General features: G+C 39.7%; 1 protein-coding gene across 1 annotated transcript in view; it reads right to left on the bottom strand.

Annotated features, from left to right (window-relative positions):
* Positions 1-570: 570 nt before the first annotated feature.
* The window catches only part of LOC118241141 (E3 ubiquitin/ISG15 ligase TRIM25-like), a 65,025-nt gene continuing 50,178 nt past the window's right edge, over positions 571-15,417 (bottom strand). The window contains exons 2-5 of the mRNA XM_081715727.1: positions 14,903-14,992; positions 3,030-3,189; positions 1,644-1,700; positions 571-1,028 (exon numbers count right to left, since the gene is read on the bottom strand). Coding sequence (XP_081571853.1) covers positions 571-1,028; positions 1,644-1,700; positions 3,030-3,189; positions 14,903-14,992 — 765 coding nt within the window. The remainder of the gene's footprint in view (positions 1,029-1,643; positions 1,701-3,029; positions 3,190-14,902; positions 14,993-15,417) is intronic.

The following is a 15,417-nucleotide window of genomic DNA, read 5'->3' as shown; positions in this document are numbered from 1 at the left end:
AAATCCATAATGTAAATTTCAAGATGAGATCTTTATATACCTAAAGAAAATTAATCTATATTTACATTTGTTTCAGAAAATAGCCATTTATTTATTTAAAACCAGCAACATAAAAGTTAAAAAGTAATTTTTTAGGAGTATTTATGTGTAATTAGTAAAGTCTTTACAGAAGATCATTTGTGATATCTTCTGCATTTTAAACTCAACTGTGTCCTAATGTAATGGTATAATTTTAACACAGCTTTTATTAGAGAAAACCTGTTTTCACTGTTTGTGTATGTTGTACAGCAGACTAACTGATGATTCTAGTTTTCTTTTAGGAGTAGTTATGCTGTAATTAGTAAAGTCTTTACACCAGAGGAGCTAATCTCTACTATTGAACAATATCAACTCTCTGAGGATATGATACACATCAGAGAATGATCATAACTGAAGAACAATGTGGCATTTTGCATTAATTTTTAATCTCTGTTATTAACCACAAACACATTATATACCACAAACACATTATATGGGAACACATAACATCATAGTTGAATTTAGACCAATCCTGAACCCAGCATAGAGGGGCTAAGTGAATGTGATGTATAGGAGGGTCATTGTGTTAGAGACTCTGTAGAAGGACAGTAGAGTTCCTGCACTATGATCCACATACACTCCTATTCTGGAGGGTGGTGGTCCTGGGATCTTAGTCTTAATGTTGTTGTGCTTAAAAGAGAGAGAAGGAGAACACTGCAGACTCCAGGACTGAGTGTTGAATCCAAACCTACACTCATTACTGTCTCCTTTCCTGCTGATATCTTTATATGAGACTGATATGTACGCATTTCCCCAACTGCTCCACTCAACCTCCCAGTAACAGCGTCCACACACACTCTCCATACACAACACCTGATGACAACAGTTAAATCTCTCTGGATGAGCATCGTATGGCTTTTCTTGCTCAATCCGTGTCACCACTCTGTTCATCTCAGACAGCCTGAAGGAACAATGTGCTGTGTTGGGATCCAGAGTCAGTTGATAGAAATCTGAAACAAAGAGCAAGAGTTTTTTATTTACAAACTCTATTAATGTCAATGAAAATATATTTTTCTCTGTTTGTCTTTCTCCTTACAGGCTTTAATGAAAATGTAAAGAGTACACAGTGATTTACCATGGATCTGATAATATGGCATAATCATTACAACCAGAAATACAAATATCGTGTGTGTGTGTGTGTGAGAGAGAGAGAGAGAGAGCGAGAGCGCAATGTGTGTGCATGTTTTTGTACATGAATGTGGATGTTTGTGTGTACATTTGTAAAATATAAGGTGAAGTAGTTGTTACTTATTTAAATTATCCAAGATTTTTGGAATGGAAATATTAGCCAACATTACTTATAACACAGTATAGCAATTTAATCAGGCTACCTCGGGAAGCAAGAAAGAACAAAAGCCAAAACAACAGAGAAGAATAAGAAAGAAGGAAAAGAGAAAGAAACTGCAGGAATAAATAAAAAAGATGACACTTACTGAGACATCAGGAGAAACGAGAACACGGAAATTAAAGCAGTAAACAGAGAGAAGGACCTAATTTATGAATCCAGCAGACAATGTATGTGTGTGTGTGTGTGTGTGTGGGGGGGGGGGGGGTGCATGCGTTACATTTCAAGAAATCTTCTCTGGTCTTTGGCTCTGAGGGTAAACTCTGAACTGCTGCAGCTGTGGAGAAACAGAATCAAAATGATCCAACAGATTGAATAAATGAGACCCAAATGATCCATCGAGGAACACAGAAAATTATAATAAAAGTGAGATAATATATGGATTATGTGTTTAAAAATCACTATCTAATCTTTTTGTTAATGATGGACTTTTGGGAAGATCAGAAAATATCTGGAAGTTTCTCTCTCCATTTTTCTGCATCTGTATATCTGTCTTGTGTTCTTTCTTTCTCTCCTTCCCTCTCACACAGCTTCTTTCTCATGCTTTCAGTTTCTCTGTTTCACACACATGTTGTCTGTGTTTGTGTTTGTAAACTAAATGTGTTTCACCTCTCAGTTTTGGTACAATAATTAAAATATTAAAAACACAAGCGAAAGAAAATAACAGCATTTCATTGGCGTAATTCCAAAAAATACAAGAATATATTTGCCTAGATAGGTAACACTTACAGTACCGTTGCTTAGTAACCATATTAACTATCCATGTTAAATGTGTGTGTCTTATTTCACCTTAAATTGGTCAGAGGTAGTTTTATTTAAATAGCTGTTTTATTTTATAGCTGTTTGACCTGCTGCTTAATACACTGCCTGGGCAAAAAAAAGCAAATAGGTAAGAGCCTCCCATTGGATAATTACTGCATAGGTGATTATGTTTCAGCTGGCAACAAGTTATTTAACCCTAACTAATGCAGTGAGTAACTTCTCATTTGTTAAACAACCATGTCAAAAGACACATCCTGTGGTTGTGGAAAAGATGATAATCTGTTTCAGAAGGGTCAAATTATTGACATGCATCAAGCAGAGAAAACATCTAAGGAGATTGCTGAAACTACTAAAATCGGGTTAAGAACTGTCCAACGCATTATTAATAAGTGGAAGGACAGTGAGGAAACATCATCTTCGAGGAAGGAATGTGCTAGGAAAAATCTCGAGTGATCGTGATCAGTTATCACTTAAACGTGTGGTGAAATCAAATCATAAAAAAAAAACAACAGTAGAACTCAGGGATATGTTTAATAGTGAAAGTATGAGCATTTCCACATGAACAATGCGAAGGGAACTTAAGGAATTGGGACTAAACTAAACATTTATGTAACTCTGGACAGAAATAAATGTCACATTGCAGAAGCTTGTAGAAACAATGCCACAGCGAATGCGTGCAGTAATCAAAGCTAAAGGCGGTCCAACGAAACAGTTCTGCTCTCTTTCCTGCTGTGGCCTGAGCCTAGACTAGGCTGTAGCAGAACTTTGAGCTTTATGCGTAGACAGTGAATGTGATTTCAGCTACTTTCCTGTTTCTGTGTTTGAATAGTGAATGGTATTTCACCTGCACTACTTCCTCTGATTTTGGTCTTGAGTTCATCAGCCACTTGGTTATATTTCATCTTCTTCAGGATGTCCAGTGTGATCTCCACAGCTCCTTTTGGGCCATATATCTGCACCATCTTGTCCACTGTGTCATGCCTGGTAGATTTCTCCAGCTGAGCCTTTGAGATATGGGGGAAACCGTCCACACCATTTTTCAGATGCCACTGGAATAACTCCAGGTCCTCTGTCTCCAGCTCATTTAGAGTATACAGCAGCTGTTCTTTAATGGTTGCAATCCTATATTGTGAAGAAATACAACAGACTCCAGTTTACTGAAGGAACCAGTCTCTGAAGGTTCACAAACCTAAAGTTTTATATTGTTAGTGACGGGATGGAGAGAGGAGTGAATGTATCAGTTGAAGTGTGCTGGGTGGGTGATGTCCAATGGGTTTTCCCCTGTTTGTCATCTGTCACCTTCCATTGTTTGGAGCTGTTATGAAAACACTCTGGCTGAGATCATATAGGCATGACATAGGCAGAGACCTTGCATTGGGTGCCTGAGGACAGAAAGGCTCCAGTGTCTAACACATAATATAAATACTTGCCATGACATGGCAGCTTGACCACAAGCTGGTCGCCCGAGGTCATCCATTCCCTGTTTTGTCTCCTTTATCCCTCCCTTTCTCTTTCTCTCTCTCTCCCTGTCTTTCTCTAAGCACTGAAGTGGCTCATGGTGGGCACGGGAACAGCTTGTGGCTCGTTCATGCAGAGAACATCTAATCTTTACTAACCTTGTCTCTTTCTTTTCTACGTAGACCCTTAGAACATGTCTCACTTTTCCCCGTCATCCTGTAGATTTAGATAGTAGATATAGGACACACATATACTCTGTGCTTTCCTCAATAAAGTGGAACTCTCTTGATTTACTACCTTGGTGTCAGTGTCTCTTGACTTCCCCAGATTGATCTGGTGACAGAGGGCAGAGGGTAACTTGGAGGAGACTGAACCTGAAGGACTGGTCACTTTGATCCAGTTTCTAACAGTGTGGGTCAGAAGTGGGATACTGCGCAGGTATGTGACACCCTAGTATTTAATGTGTCTTCTTCTTCCTGCTCAGTATCTGTGCTTAAATTTAATTTAAATTTAGTTTAGGTGCATTTTTGTTTCAAATAAGGTGGAAGAGGTCTCGTCTATTGGCACGAGCTGAATGCTGAATTTTGTACTTGTTATCCTGCCTGTTGAAAAGGTGGACGAAGTCTTGTCTATTGGCACAAGCTGAATTTTGTGTACACTGTGTAAAGATTTGTTATCCTGCCTGAGACTTATTGAAACACAATTTACTCTTTATTGGTGAACCCTCCCTCCTCTGTACCTATTTGAGTGCTCTTTGTATAGTTGTATACTGGTTGTGATTTTGCTGGGTGACCCATGGGTTCCAGCATTATGTAAAATCCAAAAAGGGGGAAACCCCGAAGAATTGGATGTTTCGGTGTGGTTTGGGCTCACATCAGGATCCGTACATTGATTGTCTGGCTGGTTGGACTGAATGTGCTGGGTTTAGTTACTATCCTCATACAGGCTCGTTTGAAAGGGAGTTTGTAGCACTCAGTGCTATGTTTGTTTATAAGGGATATGGGGACCTTAGCTGAGATTTCCAGTATATGAAGACTTCTTGGCAGGCCTGGAGTAAGGCCAAGCCAGTGTAGGACAAGGTACATGGGATAAATCCAATAAGTCGCCTGGGTCAGAAATAGCTGTTTTTGCCAAAAGAAAGCTGAGAGATGGGCTTCTGGAGGAGGAGCAGACAGCAAGTCCACACCCGCCCTCTATCCTAACCTCGCCCCTCCGTGAACGTTTCTGCTCCATTCATGAATCTGGGTGAGAAACTGTGTAGCTATGCCCCCTAGCATGACTGATATTAAAAATATTTGTGACAGTTTACCTGATCCAACTAATGTTCATGCATCTGTGGATGCTCTAAGGGATGCATCAAATATGCTCAATTAACAGGACCGGATTTGAGGACCATTCTGATGTGTTGGTTAAAGCACAGGTTTACTGAGGAGGAGTTGATTAATGGCATTAAGTCACTGTCGTTTAGCAACGGCACCCTCCCAAATTCGAATAACGATGAAGCCAATGTTTATTACTGGGCACAGCGCTAATGTTGACACCTTTTATCAGGAACTGAGGGAATTCCTACTTAAACTACAGGCCTCTTGGAGAGACATTTATGCAGCAACCAGCTGCATATATGACCCTGATGACCCTACAATACACCTGTAAACCGGGTGTTAAGGGATGGAGAGTTACACAAGATCTCAGGTACATTAATGACATAGTAGTTCTTATAGCCCTGCTGGTGCCTGATGTGTCCACCATTCTAACCGCTTTTCCTACACACATCGCTATTTTACTGTTGTGGATATTTGCTCTGCCTTTTTCTTTGTACCAGTCCACCCAGACAGCCAACCACTTTTCACATTTATGTTTCAGGGTAGGCAATACATGTGGTTCTGGCTCCCCCAGGGCTTCTTGGACTCCTCATCTGTGTTCTCCGCTGTTGTAGGAGACGCATTGGCATCCTGGGTGCTTCCAGAAGACTGTTACCAGTTATGCAGACGACATCCTCTTATCAACAATGCAGGAGCATTGCGTGATGGGGTCCCGCTCACTACTGAAACATCTGGCTTCATGTGGGTTTAGGGTTTCACAAGCTCCAGTGGTGCAAGCTGTCTGTCACGTATTTGGAGTTCCTGCTGTCCGCTGGTGAACATCGCCTCTCAGATGACCATCTGGCAGTCATACGTGACATCCCTTCACCCAACACAAAACAAGCCATGCTGAGTTTCCTGGGTCTGGTTAACTACTGCCACCAATGGGTGCCGTATTGTTCCTTTCATGATAAAGTCCTCAGGCAGGGCTGTGGAAAAGACTGTACTGATACGTTGGTCTGGACTGAGCCCATGTATCACTCATTTAGGACTCTGAAATCAGCCTTTTGCTCTGCTACAGCACTTGGCCTGCTGAACTATATTCTGCCCTTCCACCTTTATGTTTCTGAATGGCTCCACAGCTGTGGGCGTCCTGGCCCAGGAGCATAGTGGTAGTTGTTCCCCTGTTGCCTTCCTTTCCAAAACCTTTGATTTAGTAGTTCAAGGCATGCCGGCCTGCTTACGCGCTGTGGCTGCCTTGGCCCTTCTGGTCACTGATGCAGAGAAATTAGCACTGTTTCATCCCATGGTACTACACACTTCACATCAAGTTATTAATATTATGAATAACATTCAAACACAGCACATGAAAGCACAGCAGCATTCAGACTATGAGGCCATCCTCTGCGCCACTCAGAATTTAACCATTAAATCACACACGAACCTGAGTTCACCTGCTAATCGCTTTTGACATCGCTAAATCATTCTGATGACTCTGTGCCCCATGACTGTATAGAGGCGATCCTTGAGTCCTCGAGCATGCGCTCTGATCTCTCTAGCATGCCAATCGAAGGCAGCCATCACATTTTTGTAGATGGCTCATGTTTTAACCCGTCTGACTCCAAATTTTCCTGAGGTTATTCTGTCTGCTCTCTGCCAAACCTTATTTTGGAGGCTTACTCTCTCCGTTACAAGTCTGCTCAAGTAGCTGAACTGATGGCATTGACCAGAGCCTGTCATCTATTCCAGGATCAGGTTGTCACCGTCTATGCTGATTCCCGTTATGCGTTTGGAGTTGCTCATGACTTCCGTAAGATTTGGCACTCCAGGGAATTCCGCACCTCGGACGGTAAGCCCATTTCTAATTCAGGACTAGTGTCTACACTTTTGTCGGTATGTACACTACCAGCTCAGCTGGCTGTCATAAAGGTCAGGGGTCATGACAACCACTGGATCTGACATGGCCTCTGGCAATGCCTTAGCAGACGAGGTTGCATGTTGGGCAGCTGTTAATGCCCCCTCATGCCCATATGCTGTATCAACATGTGAAGCATGTTTTCACTGTTTGGTACCGACTAATATCGATCTGCTTTTCTTACAAGCTCGGGTCACACGACAGGACTGCTCTCACTGGGCTGATCAAGGATGTAGGCCTGATAAAGATGGTCTGATCCGTGACCCGGAGGGGCATATCGCCCTTTCTAAATCTGTTTTGCCATTTCTTGTACATCTTGTACCCTCAGCAAGTTGGTGAAGCTGCGCATTGACCCATAACACAAAAGTGATCACAATTACCACAAGCGCTGTATTAATATTGGCATCAGCACAGTGGATACACACAAGCCGGCTGAAGAAATCACCAGTAGCTGATGCGTCCGACAAGCAAAATGCACCTCAACACATTCACATATAGTACAAAATTTGTTATGATTTCATGCGGAGGGACTATCCCTCAGCTGCACCACACACCAAGGAAGTACTCCTTGGCCCTGTATGTCAATACACTTTAGCATTGGTATTATAACTTCATAGATATCCTCTCTGCTGATTAACATCCTTTTGCAGACTCTTTGGTCCTTTCTCTCATTGTTTTCTTGATAAATGCATGCAAAACCTTACTATAGGAATAATGGGCCCCATTCATGTGTTAATATTTGCATTACTTTTAGACTCGAAAGGTACAAAATTGGGTTGCAAATCCCCCTACTTTTTCCCCAAAGATGAGGTCAGAAATTCATGAAGTGTTTAAACTTTACAAGGCCTTTTCCTACAAAAGATGTGATATGATTGGAGGAGGGACATACAAGATCAAGGTGTGTGTAGTGCATGTGTGTTTGTACACAATTTTGATGTAGTATTCTATGATTGTAATTGAAATGTGATTGTAGGAGGTTTGATATCACATGTGAGAGAGTATGATGGGGTGTATAAGAGGTTTGATAGTGAGTGTGAGAGGTAAGTTTGAATAATGGCCTAAAGAGCCTCTCACAGGTTATCAAATGCTCAGCATTAAATGCCAGACCTAGTACCTACCTCTATACACACAAAATAAATCAACTATCTTATGGGACAAGAATGAAGATTACCTATATTAGACATAAACCAGTACTACAGGACAACAGAGACCTGAAACCAGAGAGCATCGGCCACACTATTCTAAAAATTCAATTTCTCACTAGAAATGACTGAAATGAGTCACAGAGAAAGGAACATAAATGACATTGAACAATGTACAGTTCACAAGCCAATATTTCTGATGTCATAAATTCATGAACAATGCTATTACTGCATACGCTTTGAACTGTGAAATTATCCCATTATTTTAAAATAACCTGCAAAATTTAATTTAGTGTAATGAAAGAGCAGGTAGCAAAATGTTTTTTTGTGACTATATTGTAAATATAGTCCATCTTTCTCATGTTCTACTAGATAAATAGTATTGAATTTGCTTTTTTTTTCCACTTGCAGGTCTACACAGGAAATGATAATGGTGTTTGTCTAACCATTGGTTATGCTGTCTTTGCTGATAATATGCTACCAGAGAACGTACAACATTTTAAGATTATCCCTGCATTTGTCTGAGAAAAACACTCAGATACACAAAAACACAAGAAGTCATCCTTTAGACTAAAATAGGCTGACTGTCACTGTGCCTCAATAAACTTAATCCATAGTCACTGTTTTTCTTGCTGTTGTTGAAATAAAGAACAGAAACTCAACAATTGATGTAAAAATTGATGTAAAAGAAATACAACAAATAAAGTTCATCAAAGCAACTTTTCAGAGTGGCTCTATTAGGGAGAACAAATACAACATGAAATAAATAATATTTATTTTAGGAGTTTTTAAAATGCTTCCTTGCAGTTCAGTTTAGTTGTAGGAATATATCAGTTTTCCAGCTTTGTCAGAAAGCTTGATTCATCATCATGTGTTCACTTGTGTTCATACACACACACACACACACACACACACACACACACTGACACCAAGGTAGTGAATCAAGAAAATTCCACTTTATTGAGGAAAGCACATATATGTGTCCTATATTGACTATCTAAATCTACAGGATGACGGGGAAAAGTGAGGCATGCTCTAAGGGTCTACATAGAAAGGAAAGAGGCAAGGTTAGTAAAGATTAGATGTTCTCTGCATGAACGAGCCACGAGCTGTTCCCGTGCCTGCCATGAGCCACTCCAGTGCTTAAAGAGAGACAGAGAGAGAGAGAGAGAAAGAGAAAGGGAGGGGTAAAGGAGACAAGAATAGGGAACGGATGACCTCGGGCGACCAGCTGTTGGTCAAGCCGCCATGTCATGGCTGATAGGCAGAGAGCTTGCGTTGGGTGCCTGAAGACAAAAAAGCTCCAGTGTCTAACACTCCCCCCTTTGATCCCAAAGGAATCACCTATCAGTATATAGACCTTTCTCATACGCACGCACCAAGGCAACATTAGCATGATTAATCACAGCGGTAGAAATGTGAGTTATGAAAGAAGACAGCAGTGACAATAAACAGGGTCCACAAACAAGAATCAACACAATAATCATAAGTACGGGAAAATATATGTTTATGAGCCAAGATCCCCAAGGGCCGACAAGGTCAGTTATCCAACTGAACAAAGAATCATCGACGGGTGGAGGCTCAGCAACAACGGTCTTCATGTGTGAAATGATGTCAGTAATGTTATAGTAACTAGGGATGTCAAAGCAACACGTTTCATTAATGACCTTGCAGATGCCTCCCTCCTTTGCCAAGAGGAGATCTAGGGCTAGGCGGTTCTGCAAGACATCGGTACGGATCTTATCTACCTCATCGTTGAGCAATGCCAGTAATTACAGACCTTTTAGCCCTGTCAGATGTCAACTGTGAACGTGTATATATGACCAGAGACGGGATAGTTAATGCTGGGGTACAACATCCTTTCCAGGAAAATTGATGACAGGTATGACTAACAAACAAAGTGGGTATTAACATTTAGCATAAACCCTACTCCCATATTGATTTGACAGTCTGATGAATTATGATTAAGTGCTGTTGCCATAACATTATCTACTGGGACTGGTACACAGGTTGTATCGAATGCTTGACACACCAGACAGTCCTTCCCTGGCTCCACCTCTCCTGCCGCTACCAGGGAGACCACACAAGCTAAATTACAAATACACTGTTGTTGATGACTCTGAAAGCCCACTATCCCCCCTTTTGTACCTTTCAAGACTGAAAATAATGCCAATATTATCCCACGAATGGGACCCATTATTCCTATAGTAAGGTTTTGCATGCACTTATCAAGAAAACAAGGAGAGAAAGCACCAAAGAGTCTGCAAAAGAATGTTAATAGGCAGATAGGATATCTATCAAGTTATAGTACCAATGCTAAAGTGTATTGACATACAGGGCCAAGGAGTACTTCGAGAGGCAGTCCCTCAGCATGAAATCATATTAATGTACGGATCAGACAATCAATGTACGGATCAGACAATCAATGTACGGATCACAACGTGAGCCCAAATGTGAGACAAAAATGCTCCTAAACTAAAGTTAAACAAAATTTAAGCACAGAGATACTGAGCAGGAAGAAGACACATTAAATACTGGGGTGTCACTTACCTGCGCAGTATCTCACTTCTGACCCAGACTGTTAGAAACTGGTTCAAAGTGACCAGTCCTTCAGGATCAATCTCATCCAAGTTACCCTCTGCCCTCTGTCCTCTCTAGCCGGATCCGGGGAAGTCAAGAGACACTGACACCAAAGTAGTAAATCAAGAGAGTTCCACTTTATTGAGGAAAGCACAGATTATATATGTGCCCTATATCTACTATCTAAATCTCCAGTATCTAACAATATATATGTATATATATATATATATATGGTATACGATGTCTAAATGTTAATTGTGAGCGCCACCATTGTCTTTATGTTTTGTGTCATTAAATGTTTCACAAGCCAAGAGAGTCTTTGTGTCCTGCTCCATGCCCTGCAGCACTCGGGCAGTCGTTCCACATGAGCAGATCATCTCAAGCACAAACACAGTTCATCTTGTACAGTTTCTGTTACAATAATGACTTCTAGTTTGGTAATGCAGAATGATTTTGTACTTTTCTTTGTACTATTTTGATCAGAAAAGCTCTCATGGTTCTCAGCCTTCCAGCTGATTCAGGAGCTTCTGATAAGCAGGTCATTTTAAGCCTTTGTGCAAAAACTCTTTATTAAATATCAAAGCATCTATTATGATTTCTGCATCGTAACATGTTTACCTTATTTCCTTAATTTAAAGTACTCTAATGAAACAGCATCTTTCCAGTGAACCTGACAATACCCATGATGTTGCAAGGTGAGCGCTTAATGATTATCCTTTCTTGTTAGCCTGAATAGCAGACGTATGCACTTTTCCTTTCCATAGAAGAGAAGCATGACTTTCCAGTGAATCTGATAACAGCCTTATTTTCTCACTTCTGCAGAACTCATAAATAACTGTGCAAGTCCTAACAGATCACAACCTAAATTCAATGCAGATATGGCTGACATCCAGACATGTTTTTTCAGACACTTGTATGTTCATAAAACTGATTCAAATGCTCAAACAAACCAACTTTTGCTTCCACCACTAGCACCAGACATACTGGGCTGTGTTTATAGAAGTGTCATGCCACGTGCCATAAAACTGTTGTAAAACATGAGTGGAGTTGATATTTATTATTTGTAAATTCGGTACTCATAAAAATATGTTTTCAATGAAATGTGAATGTTTTCAATAAGTATTTCTATTGGTATGTCATCAAGTCTTTCCTTTCCTTCATGTTACTCTTCATGTTCAGGTTAACACTCCAAGGAAGCAGAACACTTTTTACAAAGGTGTGCTGTAAAACTGTAACTGTAAAATAACTATAACTATAACTGATAACTATAAAATTCTGACTGCCTATGTTGCGATACATAGGAGTATTATCAGATACATAATGTCTGCTTATATGCCTGCTTATATGCAAAATGAATTCTTTCTTTCTTCTGGGCCAACAGCAATATGTTCATCCTCACCCTCAATAGCATTTATGGCTCTGTCTGACAGCATTTGCTTAATACACAAAGCCACAAGATTCCCTGTTCTCTCTCCCTGTTTCTAAAGTCTCTACTTTAGGTGCACTGAGGTCTTCAATGCCTGGTTTGACTACATTTCATTATTTTGGGGTTTCAGTTTGTGCAGTTGGGGAATGAGTCCTGAAGACATTAAATGAATACATTTGTATTTTCTCCAATGTAAAATGTTCTCCACTGTAAAGTATTTAGCTTATTTCATTAATTCTTGGTAGTTTATGTAGTCAGGTACAATATACATTCACCTCAAGTTCCAGGTGGCAGTTTGACTGTGAATAGCAGAGAGGTTGTCTTCCTTTCTGGGGAAGACAACCACGTCACTAATAAAACAGAGGGTGTTTTGCAGAGAAGGGAATGATTCATTTTTCAATTTTCAAATAACTTTTGGTATCTTACAGCACCACCCCACATAAACCAGGAAACTAGAGATCCTGCACTACATGTTTGGTCACTTAAAGAAGAAAGACCCTAATGATAACAGCACGTTCTGGGACCATAAAAGAAAAAATAAATTGTTACAATTACAACCGTGTCCCAGCACTTAGTGGGTGAACCCCTAAAACACTGTAACAAAGACAGTACGGTTGGCAGGCACTTATGTGCTTGAACCCATAGTAAGAAAAAATATGAGCAGTTCCAAGAAGGGTTTTATGCTTAAGGAAATCAAATAATAAACTATACAAGTACTCACATTCCACAGACATTCTATAGACATCTGCTGAATGGTCTGAGAATTAAAGAGATAACTATCTTTAATGGAGTTATACTACAATACTATACTATATGTTCTACTATATAGAACAGCACAGTAAACAGGGCTACCTATGTGTACTTGCAGTCATATTATTGTGTAATCATTGCAGGCTATTACAGCAGCAAAGTACAGTTCTTATCTTGGTTGCAAAGGGACAGTTGCAAGAGACAGGGTGTTTTCACAAAACATTCACAAAAGTGATGTAACCAGACACATGCATATAAGCTTTCACTCAGTCAGAACTAATTGTAACTGTCACTGGAAGTTAATTCCATACAAAAACATTAGTTCTAAGGTGGTGTGGTGCAAAAAACAATAGAGCAGCACTGAACAGTTACATTTTAGACCATCATCAAAAACTCAGTAACCAGCTTTTCACGTTATATGCAAATTGTTATTGTATACATTTTAAAACCTTTACTGACTGGATGGAAGGCAGGGGATATAGTAATCTATACATTTATATGTCTATATATTTTTATTAACTTGACAAGCTCCAACATGTATTCACTTAGGAACATACAGTACACCTGGATTCAGATGATTCCTTTCAGGTGTCCAAACAACTTGCCAAATGCAAGTGTTTTTCAAAAATGTTTAGTTCTGTCAAATTCATTATTGTATAAAATTTGCATTTTTTTAAACTAGTCCTAGGATTTTTTTTTCATTCACATCAGTTCAGGTCTTGAAATAATCTTTAGAGTCTGAAATTAAATAATTGACTGTATGTGGTTCCAACACATTGATCAAATGGGTACCAGTATCACTTTTCTGAGTCATATCACTAATACGCTGTCATAGACCAAAATGGAAACATGTAGTCAAATTATCATTCTGAGGAAAACAGCAAAGTTTCAGCTAAATCCGTTACTGGGGGGCTCTACAGTGCAGTATTAATTATTTTGCTTATAATCATAAGCCTTGTGTTTTCATACCTCAATGGGCAGAAGTCAGGAGCAATATTTCAAATCAAAACGGAAATCTACAGACACACATGTAATGATAATTGCCTGCAAAGACTGAGCCAGTTATGACATCAGGAGGCTGTACAGTGCACAATTACCTTAAAGGGCAGAAGTCAGGAAAAGTAATTCATATCAACACAGAAATTTACAGACATAGATGTAATGATAGCCTGATGTTGCCTGCAGCAGATTGAACCAGTTATGACATTGGGCAGCTCTACAGCACACAATTACCTATTTTGCAATTATTCACATGCTTTATATTTAAAGAATATTTTATTTCTTTTTCAGTTCATCAGTTTCCTTTCTTAGTTTCTAAATTTCCTTATGACTTTGTCCATCCAAGAAACGGTAGTTTTTTCAATATTTCATATAGCTTTTGATGCTCTTCCACCATCTCCTGGTTGTGTTTATTTTGACCTTTGAAGATATTAAGCTCCTCAGTCTGCTTCTGGTTTCATTCTCATACTTCTAATTCATTGCTCTCATTTCCTGATCAAAATTCCTCTCCATATCCTCACGCTCTCTCGCCTCTCTCTCTTTCCTAACTCTTTCTGCTTGCTCACTTCTCTTAATGTCTTCATGTTGTTCTCTCACTATTTCCTTTCTAATTCCAAACAGACTCTCTCGTACCTCTACAGTTCTCTGATCAAACTCATGCCTTCTTCTCTCCCATTCCTCCTTCCTCTTATACTCCATCTACTCACAGATTGTTCTCATCTGCTCTTCCATCACATGTTTCTTTTCCTCATACTCTCTTTTTTGCTTGCTTGAATCTCTTTTCTGTCATGTTCAGCCTGTTTTATTCTTTGCTCCCAACTACATCTCTCTCTCTCTTCTCTCCATCTGTTTTCCTCTAAATCTCTCCTTCTAAGGTCTTCATCCTGCCTCTTCTTCAGTTCTCCATGGCACCTTTGCTCATTTTTGAGATTTTCCTGATCTTTTCTGTATCCATCTTCTCTCTTTATATGATCTTCCTCTTTCACCTCCAGTTGTTTTTCAAATTCAGCTCTCTGCTTTGTATTCTGTCTTTCCAACTCTTCAATTTCCTGGTGCCATTTTCCATTTGCTTTTTTTTCCTCCTCTGACCCTTCAAAGTCTTCTGTCTGCCATTGCTTCTTCTCTAGTTCATCTTTTTCTTCAAACTTTTCTGAGCGCTTCCATCTTTTCCGTTAACTTCTTTTCTGTTTGCTGTTTTTCTTCATCAGCTTTTAGTTTTTCTTCCTCCAGACTCTTCTTCATCTGCTCCAGTTCTCTGTGGTATTTAGCCTTTATCACTTCCACCTCAGCCTGAATCTCTCTCTCTCTTTCAAAATTTCTTCAACTTTCTTTATTATTGACATTTCTGCATCTTCGAACATACTGTTTGTGAAGTATTGGCTTGTAAGTTGATCACTGGTGTGAAGGAAATATTGTTGTGTTTCTTTCTCTATCATTGTAAAGCGTGAGAAAGCTTAGCATAAGATTAGAAGAACAGGACGTTCCCTAGAGAACGTCCTTGAAGAAATACACTCCTTCCAAGGAGTTATCTGGTCTCAGCAGAAGCAAACCCTCCCTCGTTCTCTCGAACGCTACGGCTATTATATAAGGGGAGGGAAATCACCCAAAGGGGAGCGAAGCAAATAGGCACGCTCATTTTTTGAAACTAATAACTCAATAAA

Source organism: Electrophorus electricus, chromosome 6 (assembly GCF_041902795.1).
Source record: "Electrophorus electricus isolate QZ-2024a chromosome 6, ASM4190279v1, whole genome shotgun sequence".
In the NCBI taxonomy this organism is placed as follows: Eukaryota; Metazoa; Chordata; class Actinopteri; order Gymnotiformes; family Gymnotidae; genus Electrophorus; species Electrophorus electricus.
Note: the sequence above shows the minus strand (reverse complement) of the source record. Positions and strands in the feature narration are given on the sequence as shown.